The sequence below is a fragment of the Lycorma delicatula genome, chromosome 11 (assembly GCF_047948215.1).
Source record: "Lycorma delicatula isolate Av1 chromosome 11, ASM4794821v1, whole genome shotgun sequence".
Classification (NCBI taxonomy): Eukaryota; Metazoa; Arthropoda; class Insecta; order Hemiptera; family Fulgoridae; genus Lycorma; species Lycorma delicatula.
Window position 1 is genome coordinate 51,706,778 of NC_134465.1, and position 23,892 is coordinate 51,730,669.

Sequence of the window (23,892 nt, forward strand, 5' to 3'; positions counted from 1 at the left end):
AGATTCAAATGCATGTAATGAACCTTCCATTATATACATTTGAAATTAGTTATGTCAGGCAAAACAGCACACAATGCATCTTGAATGAAAACTTTTTGTATTGTGAATGCAATGTAAATACTACACTATAATCAGATTTGACTAATGCATTATTTATGCCTAATAATGCAAACTGAGTAACAAGACTACACATGACCAACATAATCTACATTATATACAGCAGAAGATAATTACATTTTTGTTTAATTGTGAACAATAGTTATTACTAAATTTATCATTACTTATTTTAGAATCAATCTTATCAGTATAAACAAGTGTGTTGTATCTTTGTTGACATAAATCATGCAAGTTATTTGAGCAACATTGATTGTTACTATGACCTCTGTGAAAACATACGAAACAGTTATTTTCTAAGAAGTCTCTTAGAAATTTATCAATGGATAAATTAAAAAATTTATAGCATTTTTGTTACACGACAGCTTACAATGTTTAATGTATATAATTATAAATTATAATTTATTATATAGTTATGTATAACAGTATATTTATAACTCTTGTTAATGTATGAAGTAAGATGTTTGCAATGAGATCTAAATGAATTGTAATGTCCTTTAACATTTCCAATACTGAATTGTGAGTTTGTAGTACTAAAAACTAAGATTTTCCAGGATACATAGTCTGGTTTGATACAATAAATTCAACCAGAATTACAATAAAAACTCATTGAATTACAATAAATTTGAATATGTTAACTGGAACTTAAATTGCTTCAAGCGAGTTGACAAATGAAATTGATTTAGATAAAAGATCTAATGATTCTCTTTTCAAAAAATTTATTTTTAAAATGTGAACTGCATTAAAATACGCAGTCGAATTTATTTTAACAAAAATCTAATGCAATTTTATAATTTTCATTAATTATTGGAAGATTTTTAACAATGGCTAAAACTTGTTTTAGCGACGAATGTAAATGTAATTTTTGAATGTAGATTAAATATAATATATTAAAAAGTGAGGCCGATTAAGAATGTCACCTTTAAACAATGGTAAATTGATAGGTTGCGATTGTAACTGCAGCATTTATTAAATAAATCAACGGAGTAAATAATCTACAACATTATGTAGACACAGCTATGTTGACTTATCAAATGAATGCTGCAGTTTACATTTTATATCCCATAAATTTTCTTCGTTCTCGATCTGAAGCCAAACTGTCATCATGAACATTCATTTCTAACTGAATTGAAAGGCGTCGTGGCAGTCACCTTTTGACGCGTCAAATTTGTTCGCCATGTTACAATTCTTGTAATGGAGGCTTTAATTGATGTTCTTTGCTTAGTAATTTTTTCTGTATCCATAATGATTACAATAACTAATACGGCCGAAAAACAAAAGTAAAACTAAATTGCACAATCATTATATAGATTATATAGTGTTAACGTAAATTACGAACCCATTTCAATATTTTCGTTCATTTATAATTTAATTATTGAAACTCGCTAATTGAAAGCGAATTTGCTAAGCTGCAATGTATTTATATATAGTAATATAAGAACTTCACATGTAGCTGCTAATATTTCATAATTTTCCGGTTTATCCATATTTATTAAACATCTGGCCCGAAGGACCAAAATTAATGTACGATAATTTCAGCCGCGGAGCAATTCGTTGTTTGTGAATTGTATACACTAAGTATTGCCGGATAAAAGAAATGGATATTTTATACTTTTATTCACATTTACATTAATTACACTAAAACATTAAACTTTCTGATTAGTACAGATAAATTTTCATGTTAATTGGTTGACATTGTAAAAGAAATAAGTGTTCGTATATTAATAGTACTAAAAAAAATTAAATCAGCTGGTTCATTAACAATTAAGAAGAAAATGACAGAATGAGTCATATTCTTTATACTAAATTAGATAATTCCATTACATTATTTTGTTAACATTTTCATTCAGGGATGGGAGATAAATTTTTCTGCGAGTTTTGTTTTGCTTTATGTTTTCAGACTGGATTAATGATTTTTTATGAAAATTTGTATCATGATTTCTGAATACAAGTTATTGAGGCGATTTAATTTTGATAACACATCTGTGTCAACTGCTGGGAGATTTGCTCATCATATAATCCAAATTTAAAAACTACTCAAAAAACTAATAGAATAATTTTTTACCTGTATGCTTGTATTAATGTTCCTTATACTTCTTCTAAATAGTGATCTGTGTAAGACTAACTCTCAGATTTTTTATTTTATTTTTATTTTTTTTATTTGGGCGTGTATCCTAATATTCTTTTATGATTTTTTTTTTGTCAGGTGTTGTTTTGCTTGATATCTTTAGACTTTATTAACCACATTTTTATAAAATTTTATAGTATAACTTCAGAATACACCTGTACAACAATTTCAGCTATACAGCAATTTGTTGGTTGTGTAAACTGTATATGTTAAGTAATGCCGGATAACTTCTACTATTAATCTGAGGCCTAAAATTGCTTCCCTTGTCCCTATACTTTTCCTGAAACCAAGCTGGTCTTCTGCTAACACTTCTTCCACTCTCTTCTTAATTCTTCTGTATAGAATTCTAGTTAAGATTTTTGATGCATGACTAGTTAAACTAATTGTTCTGTATTCTTCACATTTATCTGCCCCTGCTTTCTTTGGTATCATGACTATAACACTTTTTTTGAAGTCTGACGGAACTTCCCCTTTTTCATAAATATTACACACCAGTTTGTATAATCTATCAATCGCTTCCTCACCTGCACTGCACAGTAATTCTACAGGTATTCCGTCTATTCCAGGAGCCTTTCTACCATTTAAATCTTTTAATACTCTCTTAAATTCAGATCTCAGTATTGTTTCTCCCATTTCATCCTCTTCAACTTCCTCTTCTTCCTCTATAACACCATTTTCTAATTCATTTCCTCCGTATAACTCTTCAATATATTCCACCCACCTATCGACTTTACCTTTCGTATTATAAATCGGTGTACCATCTTTGTTTAACACATTATTAGATTTTAATTTATGTACCCCAAAATTTTCCTTAACTTTCCTGTATGCTCCGTCTATTTTACCGATGTTCATTTCTCTTTCCACTTCTCAACACTTTTCTTTAATCCACTCTTCTTTCGCTAGTTTGCACTTCCTGTTTATAGCATTTCTTAATTGTTGATAGTTCCTTTTACTTAGAACCTTTTACGAATAGTTCCTTTTACGAAGAACGTAAAAGAAATATGGTACGATAAGAACGTAGAAAATATAAGAATATCTTCTACGTTCATCTATCAGCTGCAATATATCGTCTGAAACCCAAGGTTTTCTACCAGTTCTCTTTGTTTTGCCTAAGTTCGCTTCTGCTGATTTAAGAATTTCCTTTTTAACATTCTCCCATTCTTCTTCTACGTTTTCTACCTTATCTTTTTTACTCAGACCTCTTGCGATGTCCTCCTCAAAAATCTTCTTTACCTCCTCTTCCTCAAGCTTCTCTAAATTCCACAGATTCATCTGACACCTTTTCTTCATATTTTTAAACCCCAATCTACATTTCATTATCAACAAATTATGGTCGCTATCAATGTCTGCTCCGGGGTAAGTTTTGCAGTCAACGAGTTGATTTCTAAATCTTTGCTTAACCATGATATAATCTATCTGATACCTTGCAGTATCGCCTGGCTTTTTCCAAGTGTATATTCTTCTATTATGATTTTTAAATTGGGTGTTGGCAATTACTAAATTATACTTCGTGCAAAATTCTATAAATCGGTCCCCTCTTTCATTGCTTTTGCCCAGCCTGTATTCACCCACTATATTTCCTTCCTTGCCTTTTCCAATGCTTGCATTCCAATCTCCAACTATTATTAAATTTTCATCTCCTTTTACGTGTTTAATTGCTTCATCAATCTCTTCGTAAACACATTCTACCTCATCATCATCATGGGCACTTGTAGGCATATAGACGTTAACAATCATTGTTGGTTTAGGTTTAGGTTTTGATTTTATTCTTATTATTTATTAGTTAATTATTCTAAAATCACTTGACCAAAAGTCGCCTTCCTCTTCCCACCGAACCTCACTAATTCCTACTACATCTACATTTATCCTATTCATTTCCCTTTTTAAATTTTCTAACCTACCAACCTTTTTTAAACTTCTAACATTCCGCGCTCCGACTCGTAGGATATTATTTTTTAATTTTCTGGTGACTCCTTCCTTAGTAGTCCCCACCCGGAGATCCGAACGGGGGAGTAGTTTACCTCCGGAATATTTTACCAAGGAAGGCGCTTCCATCATTGCTATATGAAAATACAGAGAGATACATTTTCTTGGAAAAAAAGCAGCTGTTGTTTTCCATTGCTTTCAGCTGCGCAGTACTCAGAGAACTGAGTGATGATATGGCCGTTTAAGTCGTCCTGACTTACGCCCTTAACAACTACTGAAAGAGCTGCTGCCCTCTTTCAGGAATCATTCCTTAGTCTGGCTCTCAATAGATACCTCTCCGATATGGTTGCACCTTCGATCCAGCTACTCTGTATCACTGAGCACTCAAGCCCCCTCACCAACGGCAAGGTCTCATGATTCATAGAGGAGGGTTAAAGGGTCATCAACATAAAACGTCGTTTAGCTCGGAGAAGACCACGATGATGCTCCTCAAAGACCGTTTGGCTGTAAGGCGGCCAGTCGGCGTATCGATATCTCGAACACGAAATATATTTCGACTTACAATATATTGTAAGTCCTCACAGAGACAATTATAAGAGGGATCACTTTTTCTAATTTTTCTGACTTCCTGTTCGTCCCAGACCAAAACCCCCCGGATCTTCACCGATCCGGGCCTTCGCTATCTCCTGACCCCAAATCCAAAAAACCCAAAAAATTCCCCCTCCCCCAACCAAAAAATATCTTGCCAGGTAAAATTATTCCGTTTCTAGGCGTTTCGCGCCATTTCTAACCTATCCGGCCCCAGACCCAAAATACCCTACCCAAAAAAAAAAATATTTACGTTCTTTTTAATGACATAAAAATTTTAAAAGAGAAACGCATTTTTGTTAACAATAATTTCTATAAAATCAAAACGTAATCTGAACTAATGATTACTGAAAATTATTCTTTCCTAAGAGAGAATTTAGTAGGATTTAGGTAAATTTTACAGTTTTTGATAACGATCTATAAAAAAAACTGTTTCTCAGTTTCATCTTTTATGAGAATGTTATTGTAATCCTAAATGAGTTTGAAAACCCTTTCTACAATATATTTTACAACTATCTTCTCAACTTTTTTCAATTCAACTTTCATAATCGGGATTATCCTTTCATGTTGAAAGATCTTTGTTGAGGAAATCGATGCAGATAAAAAATCTTTTGCAGAAAGTTTTTGTACCAGTAGTTACAAAGATGAAAACTTGATGTTTATAAAGGAAGAAAACTCATTTTGGTGCAGAATTTACCTCTTCAGGTGATTTTTTCTTCTTCATCTTTATCTACTTCCAGCATATTTTGAACCATATTTGTCTTAACCACTGTTGGTAGATTATCAAATGAAAATAAAATCACAGTTTTAGGAACCAAATACCAGAGATGGTTGGAAAACCTCATGATTTAATTACATCTGACAAAAAAAAAAACCAGGTTCAAACATACACTCAAACAAGAAAATCCTGTTCTTCTTAAAGAATTCTTCTCCATATGAGATAACATATTGATTGATTTTGGATTAATTTTGAAACGGGTATATCTTGAATGCACAAATTGCCTTCTAGCATGAATGACATCCTTCTAGCATGACCTACAGCTCCTGGTATACGAAACTGTATCCTCTTCTTCAAAATGCCGCCAAGAAAGATAATCGTTTAACTCCACCAATTCCCGGTAATCATCCTGATGTTGTTTCAGCGTAGAAAGCAGGTTTTCAAGAAATCCAAGAATAGTAGATCAGGCATTTCATTGTTCCCAGTTATGCAAATGTTTTTGTTGAGTTTCATCCAGGTTTTTCTAAAACCTTTGAAAAGCCTTTGTCTGAACTAGAAGTTGCACCCATCAGTGAGACGAAATAGCTCCTCAAAACTAACTTAAAAATGGCAAGGGAGGTACAACAGGTCATGTTTGAATCATTTTTCAAGATTTGTACAGGCACCATTTACTCGGCCTGTGTTGCTTGCTGTTGTATCACAGCCTGAATTTTGTTGGCCATAACCCGTTTCTCCACTGATTGGCAAACAGCCATGACTTGCTCTTCTCCTGAAGATGTTTGGATTTCAGAGACTCCTAACAAGTGTTCCTTACCTTGAAAAATTACTATTTTTGACAGTTTATCTATCTTTTCAACACCTGTGAGTCCTGAGAGCAACTTTCCATTCCAATTCAACATGTCACCGAATGGATTCGACGGCACATTGTAATTTATAACCTTATGATAGCCCTGAGAAGGGCCGTTTTTTACATTAGCTCTGAGAAGAGCTGTTGGGTTCGGAAGCTGGTCTCCGGCGAAGTCGCGGAGTTGCGGCTTGTCCATTGAAATCAGACCAGGCTTCCCCTCAACGGTAGTTGGGTCCCCATTACAGCGTGGCAGTGGTGGCCCCCTGAGCCCCGCAGGTGTCGGATCGGGGTCTGTCGTCTTTCGCCGGCGCGGCCGAGGCGGTTTTCCCCGAGCGATCCGGCTGTTGTTGCTGAGTCCACCGGCCAGGGCGATTGAAACCCGATGAACTGGAGCAGGAAGGTAGCGTCCGTGTTAGCGGCTCTCTCGGCGGGCTGGTCAGGCCTGCTACTCCGGCGGGAATGTTGGCGTCCGTCGGGAGGTCCCACTTGAGGCGGCCAGGGAACTGTCTTCTTTCATCTTCTTCTTGGTTTTCTCTAGGTGATGGTCGACGATGAATTAAAAATTCATTGGAGCCTGAGGGTTGTGGTGCCGCAGCGCCGCTATGGTGGGAGAACTGCGTGGCGGGAGTGACGCTGTTATCAGCGCATACGTATACTGTGCTCCCGCCGACATCTTTGCTTCTACCGTTATCGTCCGTCGATATTAAGTTAACAATATGGTAAAAAACACTAATTCTTGACACTCGTTTAGGCTAAATTTGTGCTGAATTTCTTTATGTCTCGTTTCTCTAAATCTTTTCCTACGGTGTTGAAAAGAAATATAATTTATTATTATGTTTCTAGTATCACACCCATTAATTTCCACTACTAGTGCTTACATGTGATTACAAATAAAACAATAAAAATCCATGTTTATATGAAACAATAACTTTCTGGGCAAATATTTATCTTCATGGTTGATAAGGATAACCTTACAGTTGTCCGATTGAGCAAAATTTCCCACAGATTGGTTTTTTGTTCGTTGAAACAAGATAGGATGGTGGGAGCTAATCTTTTAGGAAAATTAAAAAATAACTTTGAGGGACATCTATTTCATTTTTAATCGATTAAAATTTATTTTATTAATAAAGAGTAAATATGGAAATTAATAGCGTTATTTACTATACTTTTATTTTTATTTTGCTGATATTTACTCAAGCATTGACACACATATAGAAGTTCTTTTAAAATTTATAACATTATAAAATTTAGTTATAAAAATATATAAGTAACATCTGTGTCCGCTTTGTTTTAAAACGAAACATGTTTTATTTATAGACTTGTTTATTTATGTAGATTTAAAATGAACTTTTATTTTGGTGGTAAAAAATGTTAAAGAATGAAGTTTTCCTTGACTACTACTATTTCATTAACATATAGTTTTAGTATTCTTATTTTATATTTACATTTATGCGTATTAAATAGAAAAAAAATTTCGACATATCTTTGCGTTACTTAATTTTACCGGTGTTAAGTAGGGGGTAAAAAAATTGTCCACCTTAAAGTTAAGAAAAACTTCAAATTTACTCAATACGACAATGGTTGCATATGAAAAAAGTTTCACGCGTTTAGCATACTCCATCTTACAATTCCAACAACATTTTGGTGGCCGTAAGGGTATGTCACATCAAAAATTGATTCAGACATATTTTTAGGTAATGTTTAGAAGACTAACGATAACTTTAAACCGATCCGATACTTTGCCTGTGTGAGATATATTTTTTTTTACCCCCTGGGCCGATGGTTTGTGATATCAAAAATCTTTATTTAGATAGGTTTTAGGCCCTTATCCAAAAAAATAGTAGGAACTTTAAACGAATTCGATATTTTACTTGATAAGAAAGTTATAGCGATATTTTGTTTTTTCAAAAAAGCCACCCCATTTCCACCCCCATGGTCCGATTTTGGCAGTTAACAAACTCGATCGAGATTTTGGGTCGATTTATATTTAGGAAGTAATTTGAAAGTGATCGGTGCAAAGTTACGGCAGTTATTGTGTCCACAAGAAAGTGAAATATATATATATACTAGCAGACCCGGCAAAGCTTCGCTATTGCTAGATTTTAGTATATATATAAATTAAATGAACGCAATTGAAAGTTTGATAAAACATTAAAAAACTGAACATTACGGAACTTAATAAAATTTAACCTTCCATTTTATAAAAGTCAAAATGTAAATAAATCCGATTAGTAAAACAGCAGCACTCCCTATCGGATATAATTCAAATTATTCTTTAAACACATATTTGGTTCAAAATACCCCTAACTTTCTTTCTACTGGTCAGAGGATTTCAATACCTTCTCCCGACAATGCGGACCATTTTGCAAAAACCCAAGTGTAAATCAGTTCAGTAGTTTTTCAGTCTATAGCGGACACACACACGAACATTGCGTTTTATATATATAGAAGAAGAAAGTCTGTTTGTGTATTTGATTGTTTCGTAAATATCTCCACCTAGTGGGAATACGTTTTTGCAAAAATTTTTCTTTTCACGTAACTAATATATATTCTGAATGTGAGCCAAATCTTTGACCGTAAATGCAATTTTTCCAAATATCTCAACCCCAGTGCCATCCAGCGAGTCCAATTTTTATAGAAGTATTTTTTGTCCATGTATGTAACACATATTATGAATATGAGCCAAATCGGACCATAAATAAAATTTTTAGAAATATGTCGTCCCCCAGCGCCACATAGCGGGTTCAACTAAGTCAGAAACCTTCCCTGGCATGCGTCCAACCATTCCCCAAAGTTTCATCGCTATCAGATGAACGGTTTAGGAAGGCATAAGATACATACAGGCAGACAAACATTCATTTTTATATATATATATAAACTTTTGAGCTGACGGTGGTTTTGGGGTCTGAGGGATGTGAAACGCGAAGATATGTTGAAATTTTCCGGAAGTCGAATCACGGTACCCATTACAATAGGTAGCTTTCTTATGAGATCTACCTAAAAGAGAGAAAAATTTCTTTGTAAAATATGCTGAACTGTTTTATGTTTTTATTATATTATTTTAGCATATACCTGTGTTTTGTATTTCTTTTATTTTGTCGTCATTGAATATGAATAAAAATTTGTTGTAATTTAGGTTATAGATAATTTATTCATATTGTATCATAATCAGATTTAATCCACTCATGAACTATTCCATCAATAGGAGTAAAAATAGATGCAATCCCAGGCCGCCTTAATCAAATTAGATTAATAAGGAATTTTTACTTGGCATTTATAAACCTAGAAAAGGCATCGATAACGTAAACAGGAATAAAATGTTCAACATTTAAAAAAAAAAATTAGGGTTCAGAGAAAGAAGAACAATTGCTAACATTTACAGGAACCAAACAGCAACAGTAATAATTGAAGAACAGTTGAAAGAAGCTGTAATAAGAAAGGGAGTCCAGTCCGACAAGGATGTTCCGTATCCTGGTTACTTTTTAACTGGGATTAACTGCTAGTTCATGAAGCTAGCAGTTAATGATGTTAAAGAACAATTTAGATTCGGGGTAACAGTACAAGGTGAAAAGATAAAGATGATACGATTTGCTGATGATATAGTAATTGTAGCTGAGAGTAAAAAGGGTTTAGAAGAAACAATGAAATAGCATGGATGAAGTCCTATGCAAGAACTACCGCATGAAAATAATCAAGAACACAACAAAAGTAATGATATGTAGTAGAAATAACAAAGATGCACCACTGAATGTGAAAATAGGAGGAGAAAAGATTATGGAGGTAGAAGGATTTTGTTATTTGGGATGTAGAATTACTAAAGATGGACGAAGCAGGAGCGATATAAAATGCACAAGCTAAACGAGCCTTCAGTCAGAAATATAATTTGTTTACATCAAAAATTAATTTAAATGTCAGGAAAAGATTTTTGAAAGTATATGTTTTGAGTGTCGCTTTATATGGAAGTGAAACTTGGATGATCGGAGTATCTGAGAACAAAAGATTAGAAGCTTTTGAAATGCGGTGCTACAAGAGAATGTTAAAAATCAGACGGGTGGATAAAGTGACAAATGAAGAGGTGTGTGGCAAATTGATTAAGAAAGAATCATTTGTAAAAATATAGTTAAAAGAAGAGACAAACTTATAGGCCACATATTAAGGCATCCTGGAATAGTCCCTTAATATTGGAGGGACAGGTAGAAGGAAAAGATTATGTAGACAGGCCATGTTTGGAATATGTAAAACAAATTGTTAGGGATGTAGGATGTAGGGGGTATACCGAAATGAAACGACTAGCACTAGATAGGGAATCTTGGAGAACTGTATCAAACCAGTCAAATGACTGAAGACAAAAAAAAAACAAATACCTTGACAAATACATTATTGAATATATAGGTAAGTCATTTTGATTAGGTTAATAGTACTGAATATACTGCATTTACAAAAATTTAACTTATTACATTAAAATTTTTAATTTTTTTTTTTCATTATTGGATTACGGGAAGACACAAGTTAGACACTTGCCACAGGCACTTCATACCCTCGTTACAGCACTGGCTCTAAAAAATCATAAAACATAAGATAACATCATTTCATTAAACCCTAGCATAGTTCATATGTTAGCCCTTAGTTTAAACTTGCAACGCAATGCAGCATAACAGATAAGTAAAACTAAAACCATACTATTCAGGTCTTTTCATCTTACCTTTATTTTCCACTTTACTTAATTTTCAAACTTTCAAAATATTATTTGACAACCAGGCATTAATACATTAGGTTCCTATTTAAAACAATAAGATTGCTTATGTTTGATTTTACAATTCTCATCCTGCAGCTCCATAACAGGTGTGTTTACAGAAAAATACCCAAGGATACAAATGTCTTAAAATAATATTTTCAATCTCAAAATGCAATAAAAACATTAAGTTTCCATTTGAAATAATGAAGTTGGCTGTCAGATTGGTAAAGGGCCAAGCTTTAAAAAATTATAATACTGTATTGGTATTGTAGGGAAAAATGTAGGGAAGGTTCCCCATTTAAAGTTTCTCATAAATTTTTAATTTCTGAAATCACAATTGTGGCTGTTTTGAGTTCAGCACTGTATATATATATATATATATATATATATATATATATATATATATATATATATATATACCTTTTTACTCTCTATATATACTTTTTCAACTGCTTTGCAGTCAGTTTCTATCTATAAAAGGTTAATCAAGAGATAAATGTATGGTCATTCATCCTCTGTACTAGTAAATGTGCAATCCATCAATCCTATTACTGATTGATAAAATCCTAATTTTTTAAATCGTAAGATTAAAATATTACCTTATGTTATTTTCTATTAGTTTGGCATATATCTATCTAATCTTTCAAACAATAATCCTATAAGATATCCAAGGTTTTTTCAAGAACAGAAAATAAACAACAGTTTCTCACAAATCAATTATTAACCTACTGTATAATTTTATCAGTGTAAGGAATTGGGACTCTACTATACCTTTACCTTAGTCTAGTTTAGAGATATTGGACTCTCTTTCACCCATTCTTGAATGAAGGTAGGATTTCCTAATTGTGTAAACAATTAAATCTACTGTTTAGATAACTAAATAATTTTTAGATTTACTAATTGCAACCCACCCACCAGGTTGGTGTAGTGGTGAACACATCTTCCCAAATCAGCTGATTTGGAAGTCAAGAGTTCCAGCGTTCATGTCCTAGTAAAGGCAGTTACTTTTATACAGATTTTGAATACTAGATTGTGGATACCGGTGTTCTTTGGTGGTTGGGTTTCAGTTAATCACACATCTCACAAATGGTCGAACTGGGACTGAAAACAAGACTACACTTCATTTACACTCATTATATATCATCCTCTGAAGTAATACCTGAATAGTAATTCCCGGAGGCTAAATAAGAAAAAGAAAAAAGGTTTACTGATTGCGTTTAGTTGATATCAACAAAGCAATCAAGAACTTTTCATTCATACTTTTTTTTTCAATTCTGGCTTGGGTCCAGTATTGGCAGAGTTCGTTGGTAAAAAAGAAATAATAATAGTATTAAACACAATGACAAACTATTTTAGATAATAAACATCTTTAACAAATTAATTTTTTTTCAAATAAATTAAACATTTTATTTTTTATCCACAAAGTGTAAACTTTTTTTAAATATTATGACAATATTTTATTTTTAGAATAAATTTAAAATAATATATTGCACCTTAAGGTAAAATAAACTGAAATGAGTGGTACAAAATATAAAAAACAAAATAACAGGGGAAAGAAATTAAACAGAAAAAGTTGCATATGTAATTATTTTACACTCTGCTGACCTCCACTGTAACACCACTTGTGGTTGTTAACCTCTGCTCACTAGAGCAATATGTATGTTAACAGTGAGACAGAAAGTAGTACTGTCATCAGCCTTTCATCTAGGAGGTTTGAATACCAGTCAGCAGTCAAACATGGCATTTTTTAGATGCTACAAAATTCCTATTCCATGTTTCCATGCTCAAGGTTTAAGTTATATGGTGAATTAATAATAAAAATATGTATATCTATGGATGTTTATTTATTTATGATAATGGAACATTCATTTCAAACTTCATGCTTTAAAGGATATTGGAAAATTTTTATAATCATCTGTGATTTGATTTTTATTTCATGAACATAACTATAAAAATCTTTTTATAATATTTTATAATAAATTATTGGTTATTTTTTATTAATAATTAGCCGGTCAGGACTCACTTCACTTGCCTGACCTCTGGACCCCCGATGCATTCATTACCCTCATGAGAATATTACATACATTCATTAAAGAAGAAAAAATTAATCCTTTTACTTCATTATATTTCTGCTTCCACGATGTCAGAAATATAATAATGAAGTAAGAGGATTAATTTTTTCTTCTTTAAGGATTATCTTAACTTTCATGGTGGCTTGGGCCTTGACCTATGGCTTAAAGCCTCCCCTGAGGTAACACAAATGTATCCTGCTAATTTGAAAGCAATTAGTCAGTTGGTTCTTGCATGATTCTATTGCTAACAAACAGACAGACTTTCACATTTATATATAATATTTTCATTATTAAATTTTATTTCAATTTTTCTTTTATATTTCTTTTTTTAAGTTTTTTAATTTCTTGTAAATTGTTTTAAGCATTTCTATTTAACAAATCTATTTCAATAACTATTTAACATAACCCTTTTTTTCTTTGTATTTTTTTTTTAATGCTTTTATTCAGAGTCGCATCAGCAATTAGTCATTAGCAACTAAAATAACACTAGATGATAATAAGTAATAAAGAAACAGGAACAATAAAGAATAAACAAAGACAAGAAACAACAAACACAAACTAAAATACATAAATCAGACAAAAACCACTAAATTATATTCTTCATTCCACTGTAGGAGAGGAACCACAACAGATGTTTTTTACCTTCTTTCCGGTATAGTAGAGATTTCATATCTGAACCCAGGTCTAAGGTTTGTTGGATGGTTCAAAATATTGGACAATCAAAGAGCAGGTGGTGCATGGACCATTTGATCTTGCATGTCTCACAGATCTGCTGAGTAGAGCCAAATAAATGAACATGGGTAAGCTGGTGTGTCCAATCCTTAGCCGAGTTAAGATAACTTGGTCTCATCTGTTGCTCAGGAAAAGAGGTTTTCAAGCATATTCTCTCGGATGTTATGTAATGACGTGGGAGGACTCAGCAGCCAGAACTTATTCACTGTGCTCACAATTTTACATGGACAGATTTCATGAAGTCTCTTTCACATGTCAGTTGTACTTGGAGGCTATTTATTGCTACTCTCTTGACAGCCTTATCAGCCCATTCGTTCCTGAGGATGTCACAATGGCCAGGGACCCATACCAATACTACAGTCTTATTTATCCTTGAAAAGAATATCATGAAAAATCTAGAGATGGATTCAGAACATCTGCAGCTCAAGCTATCAAGTACAGTCCTAGAGTTGGTAATTACTAGGAAGCAGTCATCATTATGGGTCTCGATAACTTTCATGGTGGAGAAGATTGCATAGGCCTTGCAAAAGAATGAAGAGGAACAGGCATTAACCTTATATAATAGCGCCTTCTGTATAGATGAGAGTGTATACATTGTATTTCTTAACCATTTTGTTAAATTGGCCTCTAGCAGACTAGAAATGTCAGTCCCGTTTATGACTCCCAGATGGTAAGTTTACGATCTTTGGAGATGCGTGTAACCAAGGGGCACCGCATCCTATTTCCTTCCCAAGGATCTTCAGGGCAGGTAGTTCTAGTTTTTATGTTAACATTAAATAAAATAGAAATTTTCTTAAATTTATTTAAATTCAGTTTTTATCCATCACAAGAATGGATTTTTGGTAGGCCTATGTCATCATATTGAGATACAAAACGGAACTGTATCAAAATTTTCCTAAATGGATAAATGGAAAATCTTAGAGCAGCATCATAAAAAAAAAAAAAAACAAAAAGACAATTAATTATAAAATAAGAAATAGATATTATTAAAATTGATATCAATTATTTAAAACATATAAACTTGAAGTAATGTTTACATACATGAGGATACTAAATATAAAAAGTTACTACAAAATAATTCTTAATTCAGAAGGCATTCATGAAAATTATTTATGTACACACTGACAGGATGCAGAAAATTCAAGGTTTTTTGTTGTGTTTTTAATTAATTAATTGTTGTTTTAATTAATAATTAATTAATTGTTGTTTTAATTAATAATTAATTAATTGTTGTTTTAATTAGTAATAATTAATTGTTGTTAATTAATTTTATTTAAAAATTTGTAGAAATGTATGATTTCTGTTAAAGAAATTTTTTAATTGCATTTTAAATAAATTTTGATAGTGCCTTTTTAAATGGTTCAGTAGTTTATTAAAAATGGCAACAGAAGCATAACAAGGCCCTGTCTTACATACCAAATTATTATGTTAGTTACACAATACACAATAATAGTTCTGTTGTCTAGTTTGATAGAGGTGAATGATATATATATATTTATTTTTAAATACGCATGTATTTTTTTAGCAAAGATTCCATATTCAAAAATATAAACAGAAGAATAAATGAATATTTTTATTTTTCTAAATATTAATCTAAATGATTCAGACTTTTAGGTACCAAAAAATAATCTCAGCTCTTTATTGTAACTTGAAAATTTATTCTGACTTTTTGATGAAGCCCAAGAGATAATATTACACTACAGACAGGAATTTTCACAGATATAAGCATAATAAATATTTAATAAAGATGACAAGCTTAGTTTTTTATTAAGTCATTTAAAAGAAAAACATTATGGTTTAATTCTAACACAAATGAAATTAATTTCATCATTACTAAATTAATTACAAATTATAATTTCCAAACAAGGATTAATGGTAATTTATAAGGGAATATTGCCATAACTGTAATGGTTATAGGGTACATAACGTGAGATAAAAGTTATCTCCAAAATTAACCCATATATATGTATATATATAATGGTTGTTAAACAGAATGTCAAATAAAGCGATTTCTATTGCCTTCCTTACTAAGCTGAATATTTTGTGTGTATCACCTAAACAACATTTGCCAAACCCACTAAAATGCAGATGATATTCCTAGAAGTCCTAGAACTGAAACATTCTTTCATCAGAAGGACTGGCTATATTATGAACATCATTAAAAACAAAGAAAGCTACTTTAATTAATGCTTATAATTCCTCAGTTGGTTTCGCGTACCACAGGTACAAGAAATACAGATTCAGATACCAGAAAATTACAATCTAATGTTTCCTTTTTTTACTGAAAACAAAAAGAGAAGTGATAAGAAAGTTTATTATACATTTGTATTTGGAGGGGAGGGGACACAGATTATGATATATGCTGATTAATATAATTCAGTTATACGGAAGAGTGATAAAATTGAATGGCATTAATACATAGCATGTTATACAAAATTTAACACATTTTTAATTTATAATCTAATGTTAAGAGTTGCTTTTATACAATTTAATTAATCTGTTAACCTCTAAAAACAAATTATATTCAAAATAAAACTAATGTTTTAGTGTTTTGTTTTAGTGTTTATCTTATTAATAACTGTATATATTACAGGTTTTTTTTTTAACAGGAAAAGATAATTGTTTATGTTTAGTTTGAGTTATTACAAGAAAAGGATTTTTTTTATTTCAGAATTTTTGATATCAAGCCAGATCAAAGTCTCAATTCAAGGTTTTTTCATTAGATAAAAAACTTGTGATACATATATATAACCTTTTTGTATGTATGTAAAACTACTGACATTTTAAGAAATAAGTTTAAAATATGTATTATAAATATTCAAGAATTTACCAGTCTGTTTTTACATTTTACCTATGGTATGGGAAAACATATGAGCATTCACACACAATCACATACACACACACACACACACACACACACACACACACACACATATACATATTTTTTTCCTTTTTTATATATAATTTTACCATTCCTAATGTTAAATATTACCAAATGTGCCGCCCATATAATCCTTAATTTAGAAAAAATAATAAAATGTTAAATAATAATAAAATGAAGCAGTAAAGTATATTTTTTTAAATTATAGAAATTCTATTTTTAAATATAGGGATGATTTCTGGGTAACCAAACTTTGGGTAAGGAAACATAATCCTTCGATGAGATTTGTAAACTTTTCCCACAATAACAATGACTGATTTGGAAAAAATATTTAAAAACTTCAAAATAATAGAGTAAACAGTCAAAAATTAGAAAACTTTGTTATTAATCAAACATTTTGGGGATGAACTGTTTTTGTTTTTCAATAGTTATTTATGAAGGTATTTCTGATGATATATCTTTTTGTAAAATATGTTACAAACATTTCATAAGTAGCAGTAATTGATGCAATTTCTTCATTATAGCTTATATCATCAAATGTAGTCAGATAAAGCAGATTCAATAGATCATATTCACAAGAAAATATTGATATAAATATATTATTATTATTTATATTACATAAATAAAACGAGGAAAACAATTAGAAATAGAAATAAAAATTGCGCCATGGAGGTGCCGGCCTCCGTGGCGCGAGTGGTAGCGTCTTGGCCTTTCACCCCGGAGTATGAAAAAATGCCATGCCTGAAAGGCATGGCATTTTTTCATACGCTACATTTCCATATCCCACGCACAGGCTTCAAGCTTACTGTGGTGATGTCATCAAACAACCAAAAAAAAACAACAAATTAACAGAAATAAATAAAATTACACATTAATTCTTTTCAACGGTTGTATCTCCCTGCAATATTAGGCTACTCAAAAACCAATATCCAATATATATTAGTACTAATATCATACTAAATAAATAAATATTATACTAAATATGATACAAACTACCAATATAACAATATTGTAAAAAGCATTTTTTATGTAAAAAAAACTTGTAGATTCCTTAATTTCATCATTGACAGCCCTCTGATAACACAAAATAATTTATTAATACTATTATACTACTTCATGTTGTACAATAAATTGAAGTTTTTCACACAGGACTAATGTGCAGATGAGATACAGCAAATTATCTTTACTGTTTTACAATTAGTGGAGAATTTTTTAAGAGTTACTTTCTCATAATAATATGAGTATTTCTCTCATAATACTTCCAGGATATAAAGACTTGGTAAACTTAAAGTATCAAAGTTTATCAGTGGCCTAAAAAAGTTCATATTAGTAAATTAATGAAATTATTCTTTTACAATGTTTCTGAGCTTTAAGTACTCTCTCCACACTAGTAAAATTACACTAAAACTTAACTAAATGAGTCTACTATACTCATAATACATCAACAGTTTGAGACTGACAATTTTTAAGTTCTTCTGTCACTTGCCATGGTTTTTCCTACCTACAAGCTATAATATGAATTAGACCATTCACTAATTTAGTTACAAAATATTAATACATTATGTTTAACAATTTTTTTATACAGAGTTAGAATATGACATTAGATACCAAGAAATTATGGATGCTATTAGAAATTTAAAACTTAACTATAGCTAAAGTTGCTATAATGGTATTATACTAAACTTTAGTTATACTAAAATAAAGGAAATAATACATTTATAATTAATCAAATATTTAATTTTTATTCAAAAATAATTGTAAATAATTTGTTCATAAATAATTTTTAATAAATAAGTATAACTTAAACTTTTGAATTTTTAATAATTATTTAAATGTTAAAATTATAAACAAAAAGCCGTCATTGTAATCACGTTCAAGTCATTTCTTTATTAGAAGTTGAATTTGAAATACGTGCGTGGCTCGACTGTGAGAACTCGAGCAAGTGATCGGCTCATTTCGGGCAAGTTCGTGGCTCCTCACCATCCTGCTCGAGACAGTTGAAACTTTGGTGAAACTTTCATCATGGTTGTGCGAATGCCCGCGAAGGTTTCTGATTTAGTTTGGACTCGCTAGGTAGCGCTGGGGTCGATATATTTCGAAAAATTGTATTTTTGGTTAGATTTGGCTCATATTAAGAATATATATTTGTTACATGAAAATAAATATTTTTGCAAAAAATGGACCAGATAGAGGATATTTTGCAAAAAATGGCGCTGGGGTTGAGATATTTAGAAAAATTTAATCGCATTACTGTCTGAGAAAGTCGATATTGACATAGACAACGGTCGATATAGACAATGACAATAGATTAGACGATATCTCTCGATATATATCTCTATATTAAATTTAGGAAAAGAAGTTTAGGTTATTTATTTATTTTTTTATGATTTTAATTTTTTATTTATTATAGTTTTTTTTTATAAGTTTAATGAATACAGAGGAGCCCAGGGTGCAGAGCCCCCTGGTTAAGCGGGAACGGCAAGTGAAGCTAGCCTCTCTCTCTTTTTTCCTGTTTAGCCTCCGGTAACTACCGTTTAGATAATACTTAAGAGGATGATATGTATGAGTGTAAATGAAGTGTAGTCTTGTACATTCTCAGTTCGACCATTTCTGAGATGTGTGGTTAATTGAAACCCAACCACCAAAGAACACCGGTATCCACGATCTAGTATTCAAATCCGTGAAAAAATAAAGTGAAGCTAGCCTGGCTGACTTATCATCCCTGATCGCGACGGGGAACACAAGTAACCGTATAGCGCGGGCGAAGCCGCGATGGGTCTGCTAGTAGGCTATATTTTTAAACTAGTTGCCATTATTTAAAAAAAAAAAAAACTTTTCTATCAGTGACACTAGGCTGAACATTTCTTTCATTAACAAATTCTGCTTTGGAACATTTTGAGGCCTATAAGTATTATTTTATAAGCTAAAAAAAAATATTCAAATGAAATTTTTTTATGCCTGCATATTAGTTGAATTTTTTTAATTATTGACTAATAGATAATGTAAAGTTGGACCTACTATACTCCAATACATCAACAGTTTGGGACTGACAGTTTTTAAGTACTAATGTCACTTGCCATGGTTTTTACTACCTACAAGCTATAATATAAATTAGGCCGTATACTAATTTAGATACAAAATATTAATACATTATGTAACAATTTTTTTATACAGAATTAGAATATGACATTAGATACAAAGAAATTATGGCTGCTATTAGAAATTTCAATTTTAAAGTCCTAATATGTTCTTTTGCTAGTGTTATTAAGCAAATGCTAATATTAGTTATTGTTTATTGACAGTTTTTTTTTTTTTAACTTATTTGTTCGTTATTGTAATATTAATATTTAATTACATTTTTTATTTTGTTTTAGTGTATGAATCCAATGTGCATAGTGTTGGTGGTGTAATTACTGCTGACACATTTCAATTAGGTCATTTTGACGAATGTTTAAATGTTTCATATCCAGTTAATAATATTAAAGGAAAATATTGTTTGACCACACTTAAATATGGACCATCTTTATCAGCCTATAAAGAGTTTTATACACCTTCTGAAGCATATTTTCACGATCCACCATCTGATTCTATTGTATGGGAAAAAATTAAGGTAATTAATTTTTATTTTTAAAGAAAATTAATTTATATATATCAGTTATTTCAAGATATATCATTTTTAAAAAGATTATTTATGTTACATTCAAAGAAAATTATAGATCTAAAATTCTTGAAAACACTGTAGTACCAAATTTTTTCTTGAAACAAATACATTTTGTTCTAGAATTTGAAATTTTCCATGTTTTGCTGTATTTATTTTGTTTTAAAATATGTTTACTATGAAAAAATTGTAAAAGTAAAGTAGTATATTTTGATATAATTTATGGAAAATGAAGTAATTCAACTTTATGATTTTAGAATGGTTGTCAAACAGAATATGTGTTATAAATTGTAGATAATTGTTAAATATCTTACTGGACTGCTAGTTGTTGTGTTATTTATATATGTTATATATTTTGAACTGTTCTCCTTTTAGTGAGTTTTTCTCTTTTACAAATAAAATAAAATTTCTGACAAGAAAATCGTAGACCTCCAGATCATAGTATTAATGGCTTTACATGTCAAAATATGTCATTGTGAAAACAAGTACCATTTTGGAAAAGTAATATTTTTAATTATACTTGGAATGTCTAAAAGAAATGATGGTTTGGATAGGATACGGATAATTGATTAAATTTGTTAATGTTAGAGAGATCTGTAGGGCTGTTATGGAGGAAACCAAAGGCATACTATGGGCTGTGGTGCTTACAAAACAATATTTTCTTTTCATGAAATAGTTAAATATCATCTATATTTATTTTTTTATTAGTCTATTTGTGTTATATAGTTTGTAAATTGTGTTGTGTAAGTAGTTTTTACTATTGTTTGAAATATATATTTAATGCTTTAACAGGTTCAATGCTATGAGACCCAATAATTCATTCACTGAAACTCTAGGAGGCCCATATTTATGTCTCATTTTTTTAATATAATTACACAAAATTTAAAGTAGAATGAAATTTTGTATAAAAAAATATATAAACTGAAGGAAAATAAATGTTTGTTGAAGTGTAGGCAAGCAATGCTGTTTTGAGTGTACCAGTTAACCTGTTAAGCCAGTTACTTATTAAAACAGCTAGATTGTTGTTTAAGATGATCTAATAAAAATTCCAATGAAGTTACAATTGTGTTTAGATATTTATCTTTTTCTATGTAAAAGCTTATCTGTAACTACGTGACTATAGTAATTTCACCGAGAAATGTACTTTCAACAAACGTATTTTTAATTGGGCATTATGTTGAATTCATCTTTCAAGTCATCCTCAGTTGTAGGGGTGACAATAAGAGAATATAATAAAGAATTTAAATAGATAAGTCAGTATTGTATATAACACTACTCTGTATATAACAGTGGCATCTGTGGCCATTGATTTTATGGCCACATTTAAAAGTAGTTTGAAATTACATTTGTTGTTTATTTTTATAACTTCTTATTCTAGAAAGTTTACTTTACTGTTTCATTATGATTTTAGTGTGAACAGGTGATTTTTAAATAAAAATATTATTTTAAACAATAAAAACGAATATACTATCTTAACAATATACGTAACTACGAGAAACAATTTAAATAATTCATATTCTTTGATTCAATGATAAAATCACTAGGTTTCATAACTTTCCTCTTCTTCTTATAACCATACTTAACATATTCCTTTCAAGAAGTGGTAATATTTATGTAGTTTCAGCCATTTTAAATCAAATCTCTTATTTAATTCAGTAGAATACTGAAAATAAGCAACAACAGAACATTGGTCAGTACATCAGTTTCATTGAGAATAAATATACTGTTTCAAAGTAAATATTTTTAATAATTTAAAAATTGTATTTTTATAGAAGTAAACATAATGGAATTAAGTGAAAAATATAACATTCTTTAGGATGAATGACGAACATTTTAAATCATTAGTCTTTCTTTGATGCTTTAAGAATATTTTGTGTGTAATATTTAAACACATTTAAAGGTGTAATTGCATAAAACTAGATTTAAATTCCATTGTTATTGTATAACTTTGTTGTCAGGACATATGTACCATTTCAGTAATTGTTTATCTGTGATTAAATTTAACAATTCAATAGTTACTGGACTGTAATTAAAATTAGAGCTCGTTGTAAGATTCTTTGTGGAAAGAAATGTTCTTGAAAAGTGCCCTGGTGTATAATAGTACTGCATATGACCGAAAAATATTTAACACCAAAGTAAGCAATTTTTAACCAGAAATATGTCAACTTCAAAATTAAGATCGCAACATTGCATTCATCAGTATACCAGAATGTTTGACAAACAGTCCTTTATCATATTTAAGTTAGCACAGTTGTTACTTTGGTAAGTTCAGAGTAGGTTACGATTTTATTACTCATATTTTACCAGGGGCTGTAGAAGAAGATTAATGTTGCTTGGCATCCAGAGTATACAAAATGCTTAGTATAAAAGTCGAAACATTATACAAACAAATTTCTATGTTTGGCAAACACTACACAGAGATTATAAGTCCTGCTATATGGTTGACTATAATGAATGAGAGCAGATGACTACAACACAATGGTCATTCAAACTTATCTGACCTGTCCTGACTCATAGAATCTCACCTACAACAAATAATGAGGCAAAAACTAAAAACAACATCAAAACAGGTTGATTAGATAAACACAGCAACATTAGTTTCTGTGCTTCCAGTCCAGTGTACAGATCAATATCTAGTCACCAGTTGCACAACTGACCTGAATGCTATCCAAATTCAGGTCAATGTAGCAACTCCATGGTTTCTCTATATTAGAGAACATAGTTCTGAAAGATTTTGACTAGTTTTGATAATATTTTCTTATAAATCTTTTGTGTAAAAATGGCAGTAAAAAAGAAGTTATGGAAAAAAGTAATAAAATTCGTGACTTAAGTTTCTAATTTTTGTGTTAAAGAGACCATTTCTTTGCCCTAATGTCTTTCTCAAAGAAACTGATTTCTTTTAATTTAAAAGAAATTAAAAGTAATTTAAAAGTAATTTAAATTAAATTTAAAAGTAATTAATGAAACAACTGGTAAACGAGATTATAATAAAAAAAAAACAATATACAAAAATTTTACTTAAAATCTAAAACCAGGTCATTTTGGTTGTTAAACAATTATCATAAGTTGAAACAGAGGAAATGGTATATAAGAAAGGAGTTAAAAAAAGTTGAAATAATAATAAAATCTTAACTGTTGTCAGAAGTTTGTCTTTTTTTTAGAAACAGTAATTTTTTTTTGTTTTGATGAAACATCTACAATCAATAAGATAAAGGTTTCACTGGTTTAGATATTTTTAAGGTAAATGTTAATTTTCTTTCATGATTATCTGGTTTTACAACAGTAGTTTGTACTGTTTACTTTTATTCTAAATGCTGTTAAAGTGCACATTTTATTTTACAGCATTTTATTAGTACTGTTTATTTGTTAAATAATATTTTGTTATAATTATTATTTTTTCTCTTTTTTTTAATTTAAATTATTTACTTTCATATTATCTACTGGTGATGATGGTTCATGAATAAAATATTATATACTTTAAAATTTACAGTAA

The 23,892-nt window shown here is 30.5% G+C and overlaps 1 protein-coding gene across 2 annotated transcripts in view; it reads left to right on the plus strand.

Moving 5' to 3' along the window:
• The window catches only part of LOC142332313 (nose resistant to fluoxetine protein 6-like), a 155,216-nt gene that overhangs the window by 100,808 nt on the left and 30,516 nt on the right, over positions 1-23,892 (plus strand). Inside the window, exons 1-2 of one of the 2 annotated variants that reach the window (XM_075378678.1) lie at positions 19,101-19,264; positions 20,116-20,351. Coding sequence is in view for 1 of the 2 variants with exons in the window: in XM_075378676.1 (XP_075234791.1) it covers positions 20,116-20,351 (236 nt within the window). In the remaining variant the exon portion in view is untranslated. Of the gene's footprint in view, positions 1-19,100; positions 19,265-20,115; positions 20,352-23,892 lie in introns of those variants that run through there. The other variant, XM_075378676.1, reaches the window with a different exon arrangement.